The sequence below is a fragment of the Ursus americanus genome, chromosome 22, assembly GCF_024610735.1.
Source record: "Ursus americanus isolate L20-20 chromosome 22, mUrsAme1.1.p, whole genome shotgun sequence".
NCBI lineage: Eukaryota > Metazoa > Chordata > Mammalia > Carnivora > Ursidae > Ursus > Ursus americanus.
Window position 1 is genome coordinate 1,873,935 of NC_142148.1, and position 19,192 is coordinate 1,893,126.

General features: G+C 53.4%; 1 protein-coding gene across 2 annotated transcripts in view; it reads left to right on the forward strand.

Moving 5' to 3' along the window:
* Positions 1 to 18,052, forward strand: part of TAF4 (TATA-box binding protein associated factor 4) — a 71,342-nt gene extending 53,290 nt beyond the window's left edge. For both annotated transcript variants that reach the window (XM_045795320.2, XM_087853457.1), the window contains 5 exons: positions 173 to 303; positions 1,044 to 1,169; positions 1,624 to 1,680; positions 2,095 to 2,214; positions 16,572 to 18,052. In XM_045795320.2, the coding sequence (XP_045651276.1) occupies positions 173 to 303; positions 1,044 to 1,169; positions 1,624 to 1,680; positions 2,095 to 2,214; positions 16,572 to 16,739 (602 nt within the window). In that variant the 3' untranslated portion in view covers positions 16,740 to 18,052. The remainder of the gene's footprint in view (positions 1 to 172; positions 304 to 1,043; positions 1,170 to 1,623; positions 1,681 to 2,094; positions 2,215 to 16,571) is intronic.
* Positions 18,053 to 19,192: the final 1,140 nt, after the last annotated feature.

Consider the following 19,192-nt stretch of genomic DNA (forward strand, 5'->3'; position numbering starts at 1 on the left):
GTGCCTTGTCCTGCGTTTTGCCCGTGTCCTACATGGTTGATGTCAGGCAGCTGTGGCGGTGTAGACCACCCCTCCCACACCGGGGTCCTGCCTGGGCTGCCCTCACGTTGCTCTGAGCGGTGAGTCGTGGATGAGGGAACAGCGATGTTTGTAACGTGTTGCCTACCCCCAGGTAAAAAACACGGCATCACGGAGCTGCATCCAGACGTAGTGAGTTATGTATCCCACGCCACGCAGCAGAGGCTACAGAACCTTGTAGAAAAAATATCAGAAACGGCTCAGCAGAAGAACTTCTCCTACAAGGTAACACACTGTTCTCCCGAAGCGGCCGTGCTTGCTGTGGACTCTCGGTCAGCGCTGCCGGGCAGCCTCTTCCCGCACCAGGCGTCGGGGGCGGCTCAGGAATGTTTCACGGGGCTACGTTTTGGGGGCGATGCCACCTCTCTTAGCCCAGGGTGGTCTCAGGTGCTGTGTGCCCCACACGGGGAGGGAAGCCCGGCCCGCGTGAGGGTGCACACGGGTTCAGCCCGGGCTGGGTGTGGGGCGGAGGCGGCTTGCCCGGCTTTGGAGGTTGTGGGGCCTCTGCCGTTGCCGCCCTGCGCTCCTGCAGCCGCGTGCTAACCCTGCAGACCCGGGGGCTCTGGCTCACACCTGCTCCCGGGACTCGGACCACTGCCCTGTTTGTGGAGGGTCACCTGGGCTGAAACCCTGCCTCCGAGGGGCAGCCTGCAGGGCAGGATCTGCCTTCCTCTTCCCTCCCTCACACGAGCACCACTCGGAGGGGCCCCACTGAGTAAGGCCGGTGCCGTCGGGGCGGCAGTTCAAATAAAGAATCAAATGATACCAAAGTGTGTAAGGTGGAAACCCCCCGAGCCCCAACCAGCTCTCCCGAGACCCGCTTTTCTGTGTTAACACGCAGGCCGTCTGGGGACGGGGGGGCTGGGCGCGCGGAGGTTCCGTGGGACTTCCTTTGGGAGGCGGGGTGTGTGCAGCCTGTCCAGCCCAGTCCTCAAATTTATGATAGCATTTTTAACGTTTTGTAGGATGACGACAGATACGAGCAGGCAAGTGACGTCCGGGCTCAGCTCAAATTTTTTGAGCAGCTCGACCAAATTGAAAAGCAGAGGAAAGATGAGCAGGAGAGAGAAATCCTTATGCGAGCGGCCAAGGCAAGTACCCGCACCTCGCTGAGCAGGGCCGCTCCCTGCCCTGGGTCCTGGACGCACGCGCACTTGGGGCCCCGGGAGACCGGCGCGGTGTTGCGGGGCCGGCTCTGCAGGGGACGTGACGGGTGTGATTTAGGGGGGGCTGCGGGTGGGATGTGGACCTGAGTCCAGAACCCCGCGGGCCGTCCCGGCACACCATCTGTCATGTTCCTGTGCCCAGCGGGCATGGTGATGACTGCCTCTGAGCTCTTCTCCAGCGGCAGTGATTTTCTTAAGAATCATGGTTGTTATTTTCCCCATGATGTGCAGGCTAAATTTTCATCTTCTGGCTGTTAGCATTTTAAAATGTAGTATACATTCTGTCATGTGATCTGGACATTATATCGTGAATAAGATAGCACTTTCGTTAGCTAGACATTTAGGTCATAACTTATTTTTCTTTCCCTTTAAAAAATAGTCTCGATCCAGACAAGAAGATCCAGAACAATTAAGGTTGAAACAGAAGGCAAAAGAGGTAAGCTCTTTTAGTCAAAATCTTTACTATACACTTGAAAATAGATTCTTACATAACCTCATCGTCCAACCAAAGAAAAGGGAAGACAGCGGTGGCATTTCTGTGGTGAAGCTGCATAAGGTGTTTGCAGGGGCAGACGCCGTGTCCTGCTTTTAGATGTAACAGTAAATTCCTGTTGGCTGCTTTCAGTCTTCACACGTGCACAGGATCTCGTATGTTCTGAGCTTCTGAAGATGAGCCCTGATTGTGCTTTATGATTTTTCTGACTGTAAGATAAGCTTACCATACAGTCAAGACAGTAAAGAAATTTTAATTTAGACCATTTCCAAAGATCGTTTGATGTCTCTGTTATTTCGTAGTAAGCAGAAATCACGTGCATGCGATGACGGTCCTCGTTTCTTTTCCAAAACAAAGATGCAGCAACAGGAGCTGGCGCAGATGAGGCAGCGCGACGCCAACCTCACAGCGCTCGCCGCCATCGGGCCCCGGAAGAAGCGGAAAGTGGACTCTCCGGGACCGGGGTCGGGGACGGAGGTACGTAGCGCAGCGGCGCTCGAGGGCGGGCAGGGGCCTTGGGAGCCCCTCTCGGCTCAGCTCCCGGGGGGCGGGGGGCAGACACACCCGACTGGCCTTGGTGCATCTCCGTGTGGCTCTCCCTTGGGGTATTTGTATTACGTTTGGTACTGTAAATCCGCGTTGGCTTGTGGAGGACATGCCGGGAGCTGGACGTTCTGTCCGCGAGGAGGTTTGCTGGCCGGGGTGGGACCGCCTGTGGAGGGGGTGCGGGAGCGGGCAGAGCGGCCTCCGGGGTTGCCCGCGCCTCTGGAGCCACTCGCGGGACGCAGGCCCGCAGGAAGAAAGGGGGCCCTTGCCCATTTGTTTGTCCAATTTTGTTAGTTTCTTGTTTTGTTTGTTGTGATTTCTTTATGGAGTTATAAACCCAACCTCAGGGTATTGCTACTTTTGCTTAGATCGTCACTAGTTTTTTAAGTAAATTTTTGGAAGAAAGCACGTGTGGCCTTTCCCACTGACACAAGCTCTCCGCTTCTGGCGGCGGCGGCCTGGGCTTGCGACAGCAGCATTTCCCTTGGCCTGAAGGGCAGCACCCAGCGTTTCCTGTGGTGCGGTACGCGGATGATGGGTTCTCTCAGCTTCTGTTTACTCGAAAGGGCCAGTGTTTCTCCCTCACTTTTGAATATTTTTCCTGAATATAAAACTCTGCGTTGACAGTGTTTTTCTCATTTAAGATTTATTTTCTTCTACATTGTTGAATAAGTGGAGCATGTCTAGATAGATGTCATTTAATTTTTGGGAAGGACACGCCAAGGATACGTGTGCCCAAGGACTAGGCACCCTTCATGGTCTGCGCTTTCTCCTTGTTCCCTGGTCCCCTCTGTCTTACTGCTGACATCTTTCACGCCTCTAAGGACACTGCTCCTCAAATGCTGTGCTGTCATGTTCCAGATCACAAAAAAGGTGGGAGGTTTCCTAGCATGTTTCCCAGAATTGCAGAACTCTTATTCTTAAACCTGAGTGACAGCTGTAATATCCGTGTGACCACCATTCTCCTGCGAAAGGGGTGGCTCTGTTGTCTTCCCGGCCCCACCAAGGTTTACGCTTGTGCCCTGCCCCTGCTGTTTCTCCCTTCTCTACCTGTTTTGAGACTATCATCTTAATTTCTAGAAGTTTCTCTGGGTTGTCTTTACACTGAGTTCTCTTGACATTTAGCCTGCTTGGTCTGTAGGTCAGTGCTTTTCCTCAAATTTGGGACATCGTGGCCTTTATTTCTTCAAATTTTTTTCTGCTCCTGTCTGTTTTTTTCTGGTGGGGTTTCCAATTACACATATGTTAGAGCTGATGATGTTGCCCTTGGGTCTCTGACACTGTTTAGTTTTCTTTCATTGTTCTTCTCTCTGTCCTCACACAGGACGGTTGCTCCTGGTTTAAGTCTTCAGGTTCCTTGAGAACACGATGCTGTGTCATCGGCAGAGGCAGCTGTGAAGCCACGCAGTGAAGCTCTCACTCGCTGGTGTGTTTGTGCCTCTGGGGTTTCCAGTCCGTCTTTCTTAGGGTTTCTGACTCTGCCAAGATTCCCTGTCTGCTCATATATTGAGAGAGAGTGCATCTCCCGGGGCATCGTGCCTTTGGCCTGTGTATAAAAGCTGATTTCATGTGTTTGCGAGGCCGGCGTCTGGGCCACCTCAGTGTCAGTGTCTGGTCCCTGCTTTTCTCCCCAGCATGGGTCTTGCGTTCCTGTTTCTTTGCATGTTTAGTGGTTATTGCTCGATGCTGGACACTGTGGATGACAGGCTGGGAGGCTGGTGCTGTCCTCTGCTGGAGAGTGCTGGTTCTTGTTCCAGCAGGCGGGTCCTCCGGACTCATGTGCTTAGTGCTTCACTCTGGTGTCAGTGCCCCGGGACCTAGCGGGACTCCCCTGCACGCTCTGCCTTCCCTGTCCAGGTTTGGTCTTAGGCTCTTACTCTTGGGAGTAAGCTTTCCTCCCAGGGAAAGGCCCTTTGACGTCTCGGCTGGGTGGACTGGGTGGGCTGGGTGCCAGGGTGGGAGCAAGGTCGTCCCGCTTGGGCGGGCTGGGCTGTGATGAGGCCCGTCGTGGCCTGCACGCGTTCTTTACTCACCGCTGAAGTCGTGCGTGTGCTAGCTGTCATGGCTGTGCCTCTGTGCCTTTCGCCCTCCCTCGGTGTTCGGTCCTTGAGTGACTGTGTATTTAGTACTGGTGGTGTCTGTGCAGTCCTTTGGTTTTCTGAGTCTCATTCTCTGCCACGGTCTTTGGGATGGTTCGTGGGGATGACATCCCTAAGTTCTTTTTTTTTTTTTAATTTTTTGAAGATTTTTATTTATTTGACAGAGAGAGAGACAGCCAGGGAGAGAGGGAGCACAAGCAGGGGGAGTGGGAGAGGAAGAAGCAGGCTCCCAGCAGAGCAGGGAGCCCAATGCGGGACTCGATCCCAGGACCCTGGGATCACGCCCTGAGCCAAAGGCAGACGCTTAACGACTGAGCCACCCAGTCGTCCCCAACATCCCCAAGTTCTTATACGCAGATGACAGTTTGTGTCCTGAGCACCTAAAGGTCCATTTTGATAGCCTTGAAATCCTTGGCTCCCAATTTCTTTCCTTGAGAACCTTAACCATGTTACTTGGGATTATTTATTCCGGCATGAAGTGTTGCCGTTCAAGCACAACGATGGTCTAATTTTATTTCTCTTGTATATTGTGCGTTCTTTTTGCCTGAAGGATTCTTTTTTTTTTTTTTTTAAGATTTTATTTATTTATGTGACAGAGAGACAGCCAGCGAGAGAGGGAACACAAGCAGGGGGAGTGGGAGAGGAAGAAGCAGGCTCCCAGTGGAGGAGCCCGATGTGGGGCTCGATCCCGAAACGCCGGGATCACGCCCTGAGCCGAAGGCAGACGCTTAACCGCTGTGCCACTCAGGCGCCCCTCTTTTTTTTTTTTTTTTTTTTTAAGAGCCTTTAATTTTACTTGGAATTGGTTACCCTGGGTTGGCATTCGTGGGTTGAGTCCTTCCAACAGCAGTTTCAGATGTGCTTTTATTCGGGAACACCTTCTCTCCTGAAGGGTTTACCTGGCTTCCTCTTTGGGCGTCCCAGTTGTGGAACGTTGTGTCGACTTTGCCATCAGCACTCGTGTTTCTCTTGCAGCCCCTTGTCTGCCCGCTGCTTCCTCAGGTGGCCTCTGTCGGGCTCGCGGCTCTGCTCTTGTGGTTTGGCCTTCGTTCCTCGGGTTTCCTTTCTAATTTTTCCTGACTCTGGCATCTCGTGGCTGACTTCTGCGGATTCCAGCTAATGTTGTTCTCTCATGACTGCTACCGTTTTCTTAATGTCTTTTAAGTTGTTTTAAGGTAAAACATTACAGTTTTGGTCTGTTTTTTTATTTTGCATTCATGGCGTTTTCCATTGTCTGTAGCGACGTCATTCATCCTCCTTATCTTCTTTTTCCTCGTACTGACTCGTGTGGGATTTGGCCTTAGTGCTTTCCCGTTCTTTCATGTGAATTTAGTTCTCTTGAACTTTTAATAGGAGGTGGGGTCTGAGGTAGTCTGCGAACCTCTTGGAGCCCCTCTGACGTCGTCTTCGTGTGGTGACAGAAGAGCAGCTGCTAGTCTCCCAGGCCGCACGGCGCCGCTCCCCTCCCCTACGTGCTCCTGGACTGCCCTTGGTCTGCACTGCCCCTGTCCCGCTCGGCTTCGATTTCCCGCCTCACGGTCTCGTCTGCGAGGTCCCGTGCCAATGGGGGCCCTGGGCAGGCGTGCGGCCGCGGTTGCTCGACGGGGTAGGCCCAGCCCTAGGCTCAGCGGCTTTCTCCTCTTTCTGAAGACCTGCTCTCTCCTGGGGTTTCCAGGCCTGCTGGTGCTCGCGGATGTCTCTCTGATTTGTCCTGCACGGTTCTGTGGTGCCCTCAGGCGTGTGGCTGCCTGCGGCTCCTCTCCGTGGACTGTGCTCTAAGTACTGTCTGCTGGTTTTGGGTTTTGCTGTCTTACATAGGCCTTTGGGAAGATCAAGAAACTTGCCCCTATTGCCGTCTTCCCGGAATATAGTGATTTACTTTTAAAAATACAGCTTTCTTTAAATTGAAAATAGTTTCAACCCACAGAAGAGTTGTGGGAGTTGCACACGGAACTCCGTTAGCTTGGGTTCTTGGTTCTGGACCTTGTATCACATGCACCTCATCACGGCGTCTCACGTGTGTGTGCGCACTACACGCATGTACATGTGTGGTCTTCCTGTAATGGAGGTCCTGCACCCCCGAAGGCCGGCGCCGTAAGGCCTGTCTGGCACGATGCCGCACAGCCTCCCAGCAGAAGGCCACCTGGTCTACCTGCTCCCAGCTCACCGGCGGCCCGGCGGCGTCTCCGGCTCTCTGTGCAGGGACACGTGGGGCGTCCAGTTGGCTTGCCCACGATTCTGTTCTGAATCTCCCCGTTCTGGACAGTGTTGAAGAGGACCGGACTTGCGTGTGTAGGGTGAACCCTCGGTTTGGGTCCGGTGACTGGCAGAGACGCCTCCGTCTCGATGGGCGCTCTGTTGCTGAGCCCGTCACATCAGGAGGCCCGCGTGTGGGGACCCTCCTGCCGACCTGCCCTTTGCTCACGGGTTCGGTCGGCTCTGCCACGTTTCCCGTGTCGTCCCCGTGGTTCCGCCCATGTTTGTTGGCATTGAGTAAGGAGATGTTCCGGGACTGTGCAGCCACTGCGCCTGCTCAGACCTCAGCCAGCCATCAGCATCCATTGCCGACAGCCCACTGCCTCCGTGGCCGCCGGCTCGGGTGCCCGTCCTGCGCGTCTGTATCCGTCGCGCCTTCTACATTCGCTAGTTGTCTTCTGCGTAAGAAGAGCTCTCCCTCCTCCGTCCACCCATCCGTTTGTTTGTTTGCTCACCACGGTGGCAGGGACCGTGGACACCTGTTGTATTCAGTGGGTTGTAATCAATACTCTCATTATTTCTAGATGTGGGCAGTGGAAGCCCCTTCAAGCTGGTTTCGATATCCTTTTGAAATGTCTCCCTCGTTCTTGAAGCATCTTGGTTTTACTGGCAGGAGAGGCGTCCCAGAGCCTCTGGTGCTTCCCCCCCCTCGCCCCCCCCCCAGCATTTTGCCAGGAGCCCTCGTTCCCTTCAGGGAGGGGGTGGTGGCGTGTGGAGGCCGGGGTCTGAGCTCCGCGTGTGCTGGATGCTGTGGGGCTCCCTGTTTCCAGACCCAGGGGCGTTCGTGCAAGTACCGGTGTGCATGCGTGCGTCACCCTTCCCGTGTCTGCAGCAGCCCTCTGCGCTCCTGCCAATACTCCGATTGTAGTCTGCACGCAGGGCTGCTTCCCAGCCTCCCCCCTCTCCTTGCTTATGAGTCCTTCTCCGTGAGAACTCGAGTTCCCATTATCCCCTGCGTGTCTGGTCTTCTGCTCAACACGACCAGCTTCTCAGCCGCTTTGGCTGCTGGGGTCCCAGTGCTGGGTGGGATGGGAGGCAGATGGGAAAAGTGTATTGATGAACTTTGACTCGGGTGTTAAGGTATGTCCAGAGTACATGCTAAGGAGTAGGAAAAGCATATGCTCCCAAACCTTCAGGGAGAGCCGGGCACGAGGCAGCAGCTGGCAGTGAGAGCACGGGGACCCTGAGCGACACAGTGGGAAGAAGCAGGTCGCCAGAGACTGTTCTGGGGAGTTCTTTCGTACGTTGTTGCTTTTGCCTGTTTTTGGACTTTAGGGGGATGCTCATGCCTTTCTTCACCAGAGGTAGTGCTCAGTTCCTTTTCTTTTTTTTAGTTTAGGAATATTTCCTTGGGATATGTCTTTTTTTAAAAAAACTGTTCATTTTGAACTAATTTTAGACCCATGGTAAAGTTAGGGAGATAGAGCGTTTCTGTGTACCCCTCACTCAGCTTCTCCCAGTAGGAGTCATTGGTGTGATAGACTGTTAACAAGACCTTATCTGATTCTGTTTTTCAGAATTTAGTTTTTTAAAATTATAATAAACTTTATGTTTCAGAGCAGTTTTAGGTTCACAGCAAAACTGAGTGAAAGTACAGAGATTTCCGCATGCCCACTGCCCCCTCACACACACACGGCCTCCCCGTCGTCCACATCCCTCGCCGGAATGGTGTATGTGGTACAAGGATGAGCCCACATGGACACGCCGTCATCACCCAAGTCCGTGGTTGCCCCTCAGGTCACTCCGGGTGCCGTGCGCTCTGCGGGTATGGACAGACGCATCGTGACCTGCATCCAGCTTTGTACGTCACGCAGAGTGGTCTCCCTGCCCTGAAAATCCCTGTGCCCTCAGCCCACCTCCCGCCACCCCAAGGACCACTGGTCTCTTTACGTCTCCGTCCTCGTGCCTCTTCCGGAAGGTCCCAGAGCTGGAATCCCACGGCGTGAGGCCTTCTCAGATGGGTCTCCTTCGCTGAGTGGTGTGCGTCTAGCTTCCTCCCTGTCTTCTCGTGGCTCGAGAGCGCGTTTCTTGTCAGCCCTGAATCCTCTCCCACCGTCTGGACGGACCACGGTGTACTTATCCCTCGCCTGCTGAAGGACGCCTGGGCGGCTTCCAGACTTGATCAGTTATGAATAAAGCTGCTTTAAAATCCACGTGGACGTGAGATCTCCGCTCTTTCAGATGAAGACCACGGGGCGTGGTTGCGGATCGTACGGTGTGAGGATGTTGAACCTTGTACACGTTGCCTTCCAGACTGCCTTTCGCGGAGGCCGCGCCGTGTCGCGTTCCCGCCAGCCACGCGTGAGAGCGCCTGCTGCCCCACGTCCCGGCCCGCGTTTGGTGTCGTCGGCGTTGTGGGTTTGCGCCCTTCTGAGGGGTGTGAGGGCGTCTCACTGTCGTTGTCGTTTCCCTGATGACACGGCGTGAGGAGCGTGCGTTCGGGGGCACGTCCGCGTGTCCTCTGTGGCGAGGGGCCCGTTCAGTCTTTGGCCCATTCTTATTCAGGTGGTTCAGTCTTGCTGAGGTTTTTGAGTTCTTTGCATAGTTTGGGTGACGGTCCTTGACCAGATATTTCTTTTGCAAATATTTTCTCCTTGTTTGATTGTCACCATTTTCCCACGGGTGACCTTTTTCTGTTGCGGGATCTCACCCAGGAAGCTTGTGGTTCCTTGCTTAGTGTCTTCCTCAGTCGTTCCTTGTCTTTTTGATCCCGACACTTGTGAAGTGTGCAGGTCACTTCTGTGGTGCAAAGTCCCTTAATTCGGGTTCGTCCTGTGTTTCTTCATGATTAAATCCAGCCTCCATGATTTTGGCTAGAATGTCACAAAACTGATCTGGTGCCCTTGTGTCACGTTGTGGCGATAATTTTGACCACTTGGTTCAAGTGGTGTCTGCCAGGTGACTGCGCCGCGGGCTCCTGCAGTCCCCGGGCAGTTGTCTCCGCGCAGCGGCGGCTGTGCCGTCTGCCCAGCGCTGGTTTTCTCTCTCCGGCCCCACGCATGTGAACTGCAGTTCTGCTGTAGAGGGAGCTGTCCCCTCTGCCCTGCTCGCTCGGTGACTTACCTGTGGTCGCCTGCACGCTTGCTTATTCTGCGGGGGATCCTCTGTCACCGCTGTCCGCCTTTGGTCGCTCACATGGCCCCAGCTTTGGCCCAGCGAGCTCCTGTGTCCTCTCATGACCCCTCATTTTTTAAAGACCTCTTTCTTTCTCACATTACAAAATGTTCTGGACTTACCTTATGGCTTTCCTGCTGTAATTGTGGAATCAGCACCGGTTCTTTCTGTTGGCTGTGCTCCTGGGTGTCCTGTCCCCAGGCCCCCTCACTGGCCACACTCACACACGCTCGCCCGCGCTTGCTTTGTTTCTGTCCCTCTGTCTCTGCACTGAAAACAGCGGCTTGTACGTGGACCCCAGGTTCTCTTCCGCCGCCACAGGGCTCCTCCGGGCCGTGCCTCGTTTCTTATGTGAGAAACCTGGTTTTCGTGGTCCTCATGTACTTACTCGTTCAATCATCATTTACAGATAAAGAAGTTTCCAAGTTGCTAAGCCCTGCGAGAAAGAGCCATACCATCTAGAATATTTCTGTGCCGTTCTTTTTATACTTAGCATTACAACATCCAGTCAAATTCTGCATTTCAAAGTTCCTTAGATGGGATTTTTTCCTTGCCACCCCTTCAGTGTGGTTCTGATTGTTAATTTGTAGTAGAGCTTAGTAGTTTCAGGTGCTCTCTTGCTGTGTGTGTTGGTGTCGGACCCCCCGCATCTTGGGTGATTTTAGTTGTTTGATTTAGGACGTGGAGCACTGCCGAGGTTCTGGGGTCAGAGCTGTGGAAAGCGCTGCAGACATGGAGTGCCGCCCTCACCCGCCACCCCTTCTGTGCGGTCGTGTGCACTCAGCGCACCCACGTGTGTTTTCTTTTATCCCCCTCTTACCTTCCTTGAAGGGCAGTGTGCAGGCACCCTTTTGCATGTGCTGTTCTCACTCGTGTATTCCGGAACTTGATTTCATCGCAGAAAGACCCTGCTCATTGTGTTCTGTAGCGGTGAGGTGCTTCGCGGAACCTGCGCGCTGCGGCTCGACTGGCCTCCTCTTGCTCGTGCGCGAGCCGTGCGTGCCGCATCCAGTAACCGCGCGCGAGCATCTCTGCGCCTGGGGGTGAACCGTTTGCGGGCGAAGTGAAGCGCACGGCAGTCTTGCTCGGAGTCGCCGGGCTCCCCTCCAGAAGGTCTTGCCGCTGTGCTCCCCCTGCCGTGTAGCAGGGCGCCTCCCCTAGTCTCACCTGCACAGTGTGTTGTCCTGGTTTGAGGTTTTGCCAGTCTGATGGGTGATACAGGTAATCCGTTTCCATGGATGTGCCGTGGGTGCTCGAGAACAGGCGTATTCTCGTGATGGTGCGGAGAGCTTTGTAAGACTCCATAACGTGTGCCTGCTGATTGTGCTGACCGATGTTCGGAATCCTTGCTTATTTTTGTTGTGTTTTGTCCTGAGTGTGGTGATCTCAGTTCTCTGTTATTAGCGCGTTTCTATCTCCTGTGTCTCCTGCAGTTTTTGCTTTGTAGTGAGGGGCTCTGTGTGCTCCATGTTATTTGGTACCTAAATATTGATAAGTGTTACATCTTCTGTGAATTGTCATTTTTAGCATTAAAAAATATCCATTTGTCCAGGGGCTTGAGTTCTGTGTCCTGAGTTGGGACCATCACCCTGCTCTCTCTGCTTCCCTTCCTGTAGAAAACCTTTGTCCCCCCCCTTTCCCGATGGTAAGCATGTCTCTTATCTGTAGCACATGGTTCGGTCTTGTTTTCCGAGCCGAATTGAAAAGCTTTTCTTTTAATAGAGAATGAATTAATAAGCCCATTCACCTTTATTGATAATGACCAACATGCTTGGTCTTTTCTCTTTCATGATTATTTTTGTAATTATATGTATTTTTTATGTTTGCTGTGATTATCCTCCTCTAAAGTGTATATTCTTTGCTCTTTAATTAAAATTTTTTGTTTGTGTTTAGGAAGGTTTATAATTCTTTTCGGTTGGTTATTTTTGCACGTAAACCTTATTAAATGTCTTCTGTCCCTTGGTTTTTACTTAACTGTTCAGCTTCTTGGGTCCCACTGGTCCTGAGCTCCAGCTGCTGCCTCTCGGCCGCCAGTGAGCCTGTCCCATGTCGTCTGTTCCCCGGCTCTCCGCCTCCTTGTTACAACACATGACCTTCCACCTCCCCCGCCGCCTCCACGTTCGTGTAAGGTACACACTTCTGTGTACGTGCTTACCCCCATCTCCTTGCCGTGGTTCCCCCACCCACCTCTTGCTGGGATGGTGCCTGCCCTGGGGCAGAGCCCCTGCGAAGGCCTTGGTGCAGGGTCCCCTGACGTGTGTATGTGGAAAACGGTTCTTCCGTGGCTTTGGTAGGGAGGACGGTTTGGCTGGGTATAAAATCCCTGGCTCAGTCTTCGGTACTTTCGTGAGTGCTCCTCCGTGGTCTTCCACTTTGTAGGTTGGTTTTGAAAAGCCTGATGCCAGGCCGATTCTCTTAACCTTTGTAATTTATTTTCTCTTTTTACCTGGAGGTCTCATCTGTCTTTTTGAAAAGTAGTAGTTTTGTGAGGATATGTCAGAATTGATAGAGTGCGGGTTTTTTTTTTATTTTTAAGATTTTATTTATTTATTTGAGAGAGAGAGGCAGCCAGCAAGAGAGGGAACACAAGCAGGGGGAGTGGGAGAGGAAGAAGCAGGCTCCTAGCGGAGAAGCCTGATGTGGGGCTCGATCCCAGATCGCTGGGATCACGCCCTGAGCCGAAGGCAGACGCTTAACGACTGTGCCACCCAGGCACCCCTGAGTGCGGGTTTTAGTCTCTGTTTCCCAGAACGTTCTCTCAGATTCTGGTTTCAGTGTCTCTTGTGCTCTGTTGTCTGTTTCCCTTCTTCAGAGGTTCTGATAACACGGTATTGGCCTTTTCTGGCCTGCCGCCCCCGCCTTCCCTGGGCCTGTCATTGTGCCCATCGCTGGCCCACTGTTCTTCTCTATTTCCCTCCTTGGCGCCCTGCAGTTAACTTTACTCATTTCTGACATGATTTTGTTTCCTTTCCATTTTTATTTATTTATTTTAGAGAAAGAGAGTGTGCGTGAGCGGGGGAGGAGGGGCAGAGGGGCAGAGGGAGAAGCAGACTCCACACTAAGCGTGGACTCAGTGCGGGGCTCTCTCTCACGGCCCTGAGATCACAACCTGAGCCGGAAGCAGGAGCTGGACACTCGACTGACTGTGCTACCCAGGGGCTCCTCTGTTTTTAAATCTACTTCGTTTCAGGTTTTGATTCAGAGTAATTTTCATGTCCTCAAATGGTCAAGTACTTTTTTTGTTGTTGAAAGTGCTGTGTTAGTGTTCTTGCTTTTCCAGACAGAATTTGTCTGTGATGTGTGTGGGATTTGCTAATCTTCCTTTTGTTCATTTCTGTGGTAGTTGGGTGTCTCGCAAGACTCGTGGTCTGATGGCGCCCTCTTCTGCCAGCGCTGGAAAGTCGGGCGGCGTAGCTGCACTTGTTTGTGCTGGTTGTAGGAGGGTGGTGTATCCTTTGATGGGAAGTTCCTGTCTTGTGGGACCCTAAATGCCCTTTTACTTCTTTCCCTTTCACCACCTGGTTTTCAGATGGCCCTTGTCAGAGGCTGTGTGTTCTGAGGACTCCGCCCACGCCCGTGCCGGTTTCTGTGCTCTGGGCGCTTGCGCTGGAGGGAACAGCAGCCAATCTGGGCTGGCTTTTGCTGGACCGTGGCCCCTTGCGGTCTCTCTCATCTGTCTTTGCCATGCAGCTCTGTGGGTGCAGTGGGGCCCTGCTGAGGACGGGCCAGATCTGCCATTTGGGGTCCTTTTGGAGCAAGGTGCTCCCCAGCTTCATATCATGCTGATGGAATGATATCTGTAGAGACTGGTGTTTCCCTTCTTGTTCTGAGTTGCTTTTTGGGGAGAGAGGCAGCTGCTGGGGTGACTAGATGTCTTCACCCTCCTATGAGTGGCGTGCATCCTCCTAGGGTGAGTACCTGAGTGTCTCTGCCACAGCTGCGTGTCTTCCCGGTCACCTGTCTGCACACGTGTGCTGTTTTGGACAGTAAGGGCGTAGAGATGGGTGTAAACGAGTTTGGGAACCACGCCACCGCGAGGGCCAGCAGAGTGTCATTGGAGCCTGTGCCGTTTGGTTCTGTTGGAACCGCTGTCAGTTCCACCCACACTGCTGGTCGCAGCTGAACCCTGGGGCGTGGGAGCAGCCTGGAGAGCCACCTGGCCTGAGAGCCGCCTTGCTGTGCTTCCGGCCGCCGTGGGCGTGGGGCTCTTGGCCGCTGTGGAATCGGGCTCCTCGTCCCCCAAGGTGGAAATTTCCCTGAGGCAGGTCCCGAGGGGCCCAGGGCCTGGGGGCTCATGTTCTCGGCACTCGTGGGAAGGTCAGAGCCGAGCCAGGAGCTTCTCCCCAGCCAGTGATGTGGTGTCGCCTCCGCACAGCCGTGGGCCCCCAAGTGAGGTTGACCCCACAGGCCAGGTGGGATTTGGACAGAAAGTGTTTTTTCTTTCCATTTGGTTCTACATCAGGTGTTTATTGGCTGTCAGATTGATTGTGGCATTTTGACCATGGAAAGGTTGCCTTCAAAAGCAATAGCTTCCTTTTGTCAGACTTTCCAGTGGTCCTGTGACAGGGAGGCTCCATTTCCCGATGAGGAAACGTTGCGGGAGATCATAAGTGCTGTGTCCAAGGTCATTTTGTTTCTAGCCCCAGTGCCTGCAAAAACAAAACAAACTAAACAGCCTTTTGATGGCGTGTGGATGTTGGTGAAGTCAGGCCTGTCCACCACCCCTTCCCAAGCCCAACATTGGCCCTTTCCTGGCACAGTTTTCTGTTCCTCTAGGTTGGGGCGCCGTGTCGGCAGGCTGCGGTGGGCAGAGCGTTCCTGCCTCCGCGGCTCAGGGCCCCTTCCTCAGCCTCCGCCTGCCCCACCAGCTGGGCTCCAGGCTCCTGTGACCCACTTCCGTGGCCAGGATACCTGCAGAACAGTGTGACCATGACCCTGGAGGGAAGATGGTGAACGGGTGTCCTTCCATTTTGGTGTGAAATGGAAGAAACAGGGCTCATCCTGTGTAATTAGAACTACTTTGACTATCAAGTAGGATATCTTTGAACATAGGCTTTTTGTAAAAGTCTGTAGACCCATGAGAAGTGGCAGTTTCTCTCTGGCCTGTAGAACGTGCCGCCTGGGCCTGTGGGAGGCGCTCGGCCAGCCGTCCTGGGCCGTGCTGACAACGTGCCCATCAGAATGCTTTGACACCAGTTTTGATTTCTAAAATATATTGCAATAAAGCATTACTTCTCTTGATTTCAGACTTTTAGCACCTGTTAATTTGCATCCGAAGTGGGTACCTCATCCTTGTCCCACCCGTTTTGGCTGTTGAGCTATTTGGGAAGTAGAAACACCAAATGCGGTCGAGAATTGGTCACGATTGTCACAGGGGTATTTCAGTCCGTTGTGTAAGGAGTGCCTTTGGTCTCTTTGTGGCCTCACCTGTCCCTGAACCTTGAGGTCAGGTGTGGCGTCTGCAGGGGAGGTGGTGAGGGAAGGCCAGTGTCGGCGGGCAGCTGCTTGGGCCTTCTGCGTTCTGCCTGTGGTGTCTGGGTCCAGAATAGCGGGCCTCGGACGGCCCCCGTGCCCCGTTGTGCCTCCTGTTCCCGCAGACTGTTTCTATCACACGCCTTTGCGGGGGCGCTGTTTGTCTGTTGCACGAAATGCTTTAGGGCTGTTACGTGGACTCAGGGAAACGCAGAGAAAACCTGAATCATTCTTTCAAACAAGGAAAAGTAGCCACCACAGGGACAAGTCTGGAAGAGGGATCTTGGCGGGTAAGGGCGTCTGAAGGGGGTGTAAAGGAGTGTAGTTGAGGTTGAAGGTGTGTGTGCGTGTGCGCAAGGACGTGAGCGGCCATGCCCCAGCCTGGCGGAAGGGGGTTCCGGTGGCCACAGGCCAGGTGCCCAGAGCACGGTGTGGTGAGTGCTGTGGTCTTCGCCTGCCACCTGCTGGCCGCCTCCTGGAACTGCGGCCTGGTCTGGGTAGGGTTCTTGGCTGTCAGAGAATTCTTTCCTCCCACCTCCTTCAACTTTAGAACAGGCTGTAAAAATACTGTTGTCATGTTTGCATGTGAAACATGCATGACCAACTTTAACCATCAGAATACAGACACTTAAGTTTTCATTCTGAATGGAAAAACGAGCGCTGTCCAATTGGGAGTTGTGTGGTTTGAGCCCCCGGAGCGTCGGATGGAGGCGCGGTGCTGGAACCACAGGACGCTGCGGCTGGGTGGCCACGGTGCTCCCAAGAAAATGGCCCTGGAGACTCCGTGTCCATGAGCAGGCGCCAGAGACTCACAGAAACTCGGCCTTTTCCCGGCGCTGCCGGCCCTGAGCCAAAGTGCTGCTGTCTGCCCGGAGACGGCAGTGTCTCACTTGGACCAGCCTGGGGAACGGGGTGGCCCCCTCTTGGCTGTGGATGACCGTGGTAGCCACAGAGTACTGTGCCCCAGGGAGCTAACCGGCTGACCACGAGCCCGCCCAGTCCAGGAGTTTAGACTTTGTGGCATTGGGAATATGCCTTTGTCAGCAAAGTGGAAACAACCCAGTTGGGGCCAGGTGTGGTATTGGTCCCGCCTGACCTCCTGGACATGTGCCTCTCTGCTCACACCCCGTCCCTGTTAGGGACTCGTAAAGCACTTTAGCTCGGGAGTAGGCCTGTAGGAAGGAGCCCGTCCCCAGCCTGGCTTCCTAGCAGCAGGGTTCCTTGGGACACCTGTAGGAAAATGTGAGTGGGGACCAGCACCGGGCTCTGCCCCTTCCTTCCAGCGCGTGGGTCCCGCCCACCTGTGGGCACCGCTGACTCGGCTGTCTTCTCCTTTCTCATCACCAGGGGTCGGGCCCAGGCTCGGCGATCCCGGGCAGCTCCGGCGTTGGAACCCCCAGACAGTTCACGCGACAAAGGATCACGCGGGTCAACCTCAGGGACCTCATATTTTGCTTAGAGAATGAGCGTGAGACAAGCCATTCGCTGCTGCTGTACAAAGCATTCCTGAAGTAGCGCAGGGCGGGCGCGGCGCCGCGGGCGGGGCGCCTGGGACGTTTTTATATATTTGCAGATTACGCCTTTTGTAACAAGCAAACGGGATATTGTTTAAAACAGCCCCCTCTTTACAATGGAACAGTTTTATATTCCTGTTTCTAAGTCAGCTCTTCAGTACGGAAGAACACACGTTTCTGTAACAGAGAACACGGAGGCCCATGGGCTCTCTGAACGGACAGTTAACTCTTAACTCATCTTTGATTGAGTGGCCTTCTTGCCAAACAAGCCATATATAAAAACTGATGGAATCGTTTAGCAAATAATTAGATGCCCTCTGTCACCTCGTAGCGGTTTCTACATTATTTGTGCATTTTGATTTATTCAGCCCGACTTCTTGCGTAGGTGTGTGTCTACAGCAATGACCTCATTTCATTTATTTTATTTTTGTATTAGTCAGTTGGCAAAGCAAACTGATTTTTTAGACTATTTATGTCCCCGTCCCCTCCCTCGCCAGAGTCCCCGAGGAGCACGGAGCCCATCGCGCGCTCGCCCGGAGCGCGGTCTCCTTTCTGCTCAGGAGAGGCTGCGCGGCGGCTCCTTCCGAATGTGTGGTCGGCATCTGTACAGACGCGTTTTATTTGCTATAGTTTGTAAAGCTGTAAAGTTAAAAGAAATGAAAACCTTTTCAGCATAAATATATTTTACTTGCACTGTGTTTTTTAGCTAAAAGTGGAAACCTAGATGAAATAAAATCAAAGTTGAGAAGAATCATCAAAAGACTGTTTCTCAGTGTGAATCAAGTGTTGAAAAATGGTTGGTGTATTTTGTCAGTAATTGTACATAATTTTTGGCACATAACATGAAGATGGCTATGTAAACTATAATTATTTTGCTAAGAGACTGTAAGCAAGCTGTGGGCCAACTTTACAGATGTCCAGAGCAAAGCCCCTTCTTTGTACCTATTTTTTTATTACAAATATACTAATTGGTTCTTTATATTTTCAGAGGTTATTGTATTAAATTGTCTATTGATAGTACTTTTATGACTGTAAATACCTTGGCTTTCTCCGTGTGAGCCCTCGCGTCGGACTCGACTTCGCGCGAGTGTGAACCGAGTGCTGGTCAGTATTTTTATCAACACCTGGAAACTGTTACGCCTTTTATTTTGTCTTTTAGGAAATCCCTGTCTTTCCATTTTTTCATGTAAATTTTGCACAGTTACTTGTTCATATGTAAATATTTTACTTTCAAAAATGAAGTTTTTAATTGCTATTGTTTTATATAGGATTGAAAGAAAATTAACTCCTTTATTAAAAACAAATTTATCTGTATCTGTTTTGCCTATTTTTCCCAGTTTTTCAGGTTTAGATTCTGCTGCCAGAGGCTCAGCTCTGGTTCCCCTGAGCCGTTCGTTTATGAGCTGCTTGCTAGAATCAGTGTCTAAACCCCAGTGACTCTGGTAGAAATAACCTCGCCTCCAAGGACAGGAGCTCCGTGCTGCGGGGTAAGGCCTGGCGTGAGTGGCATCTGAGGGCCTGAAGCTCACCTCACACCCTGCAAGCGTGGGCCATCTGGGGCACCCCCGCTGCGTTCCGTTGCTGGGGCCACCCCGCCTTGGACACAGGTACGCCGGGGCACCTGCCCATGCAGCTGGGGCGCCGTGGGGAGAGGCAGGGTAAGGCCCCGGGGGGTCCACGCACGTGCCCTGGTGAGCCGGCGGGGCGATGCGATGGCCCTGGCCCCAGGGTGGACCCACAGGGACAGAGACAGATGGGGTCTCCAGGAGCCCCCGCCTCCTCTCTGCCACCTCTTGTTGCAGGCCGGCCAGCACCCTGTCTCTCACGCACTGCAGGTGGCCAGTGGTCGGCGTGCTTGGGGTTCCTGGTGTCCAGTTTTCACGCTGATTTTCGCCAGCTGGACGGTGCCCAGCAGTATGTGGGCTTCCTTACAAGTTACACTGGAGAACACCGCTCTCATGAGGGAGCTGTCCAAGCGTCTCCGGGGCTGCTGGACACACCCCAGACGGGGGGGTTTCAGCACTAGAGGCCTGTGTCCTCGCTCTGGAGGCCAGGAGTCTGAGGTCGGGGCTTGGCAGGGGTAGTGCCCTCTGAGACCACGAGGGGGTCTGTTTCGGGCCTCTCCCCCCACTGCTGGTGGTGACTGGCATCTTGGACGTTCCTTCCACATTTTCGTGGTGTTCTCTCTCTGCGCACCGTTGTCTGAATGTCCCCTTGCGAGCTCCAGGACACTGGTCACACTGGAGTAGGGTGCCCGCAATGACCTCATTTTAACCTGACGTCCGTAAAGACCCTGTCTCCAAGTAAGGTCACCTTCTGAGGTGCTGGGGGCTAGCACTGCAGATCTTCTTGGGGGGATCTCACTCCCCTGTAGCACCTGTGGTGGTGGAGGACGGAGCCTCTGCAGGAGACGCTTGACTCACCGTTCGAGGTTCCCGTGCCCGTGGAAGGCCC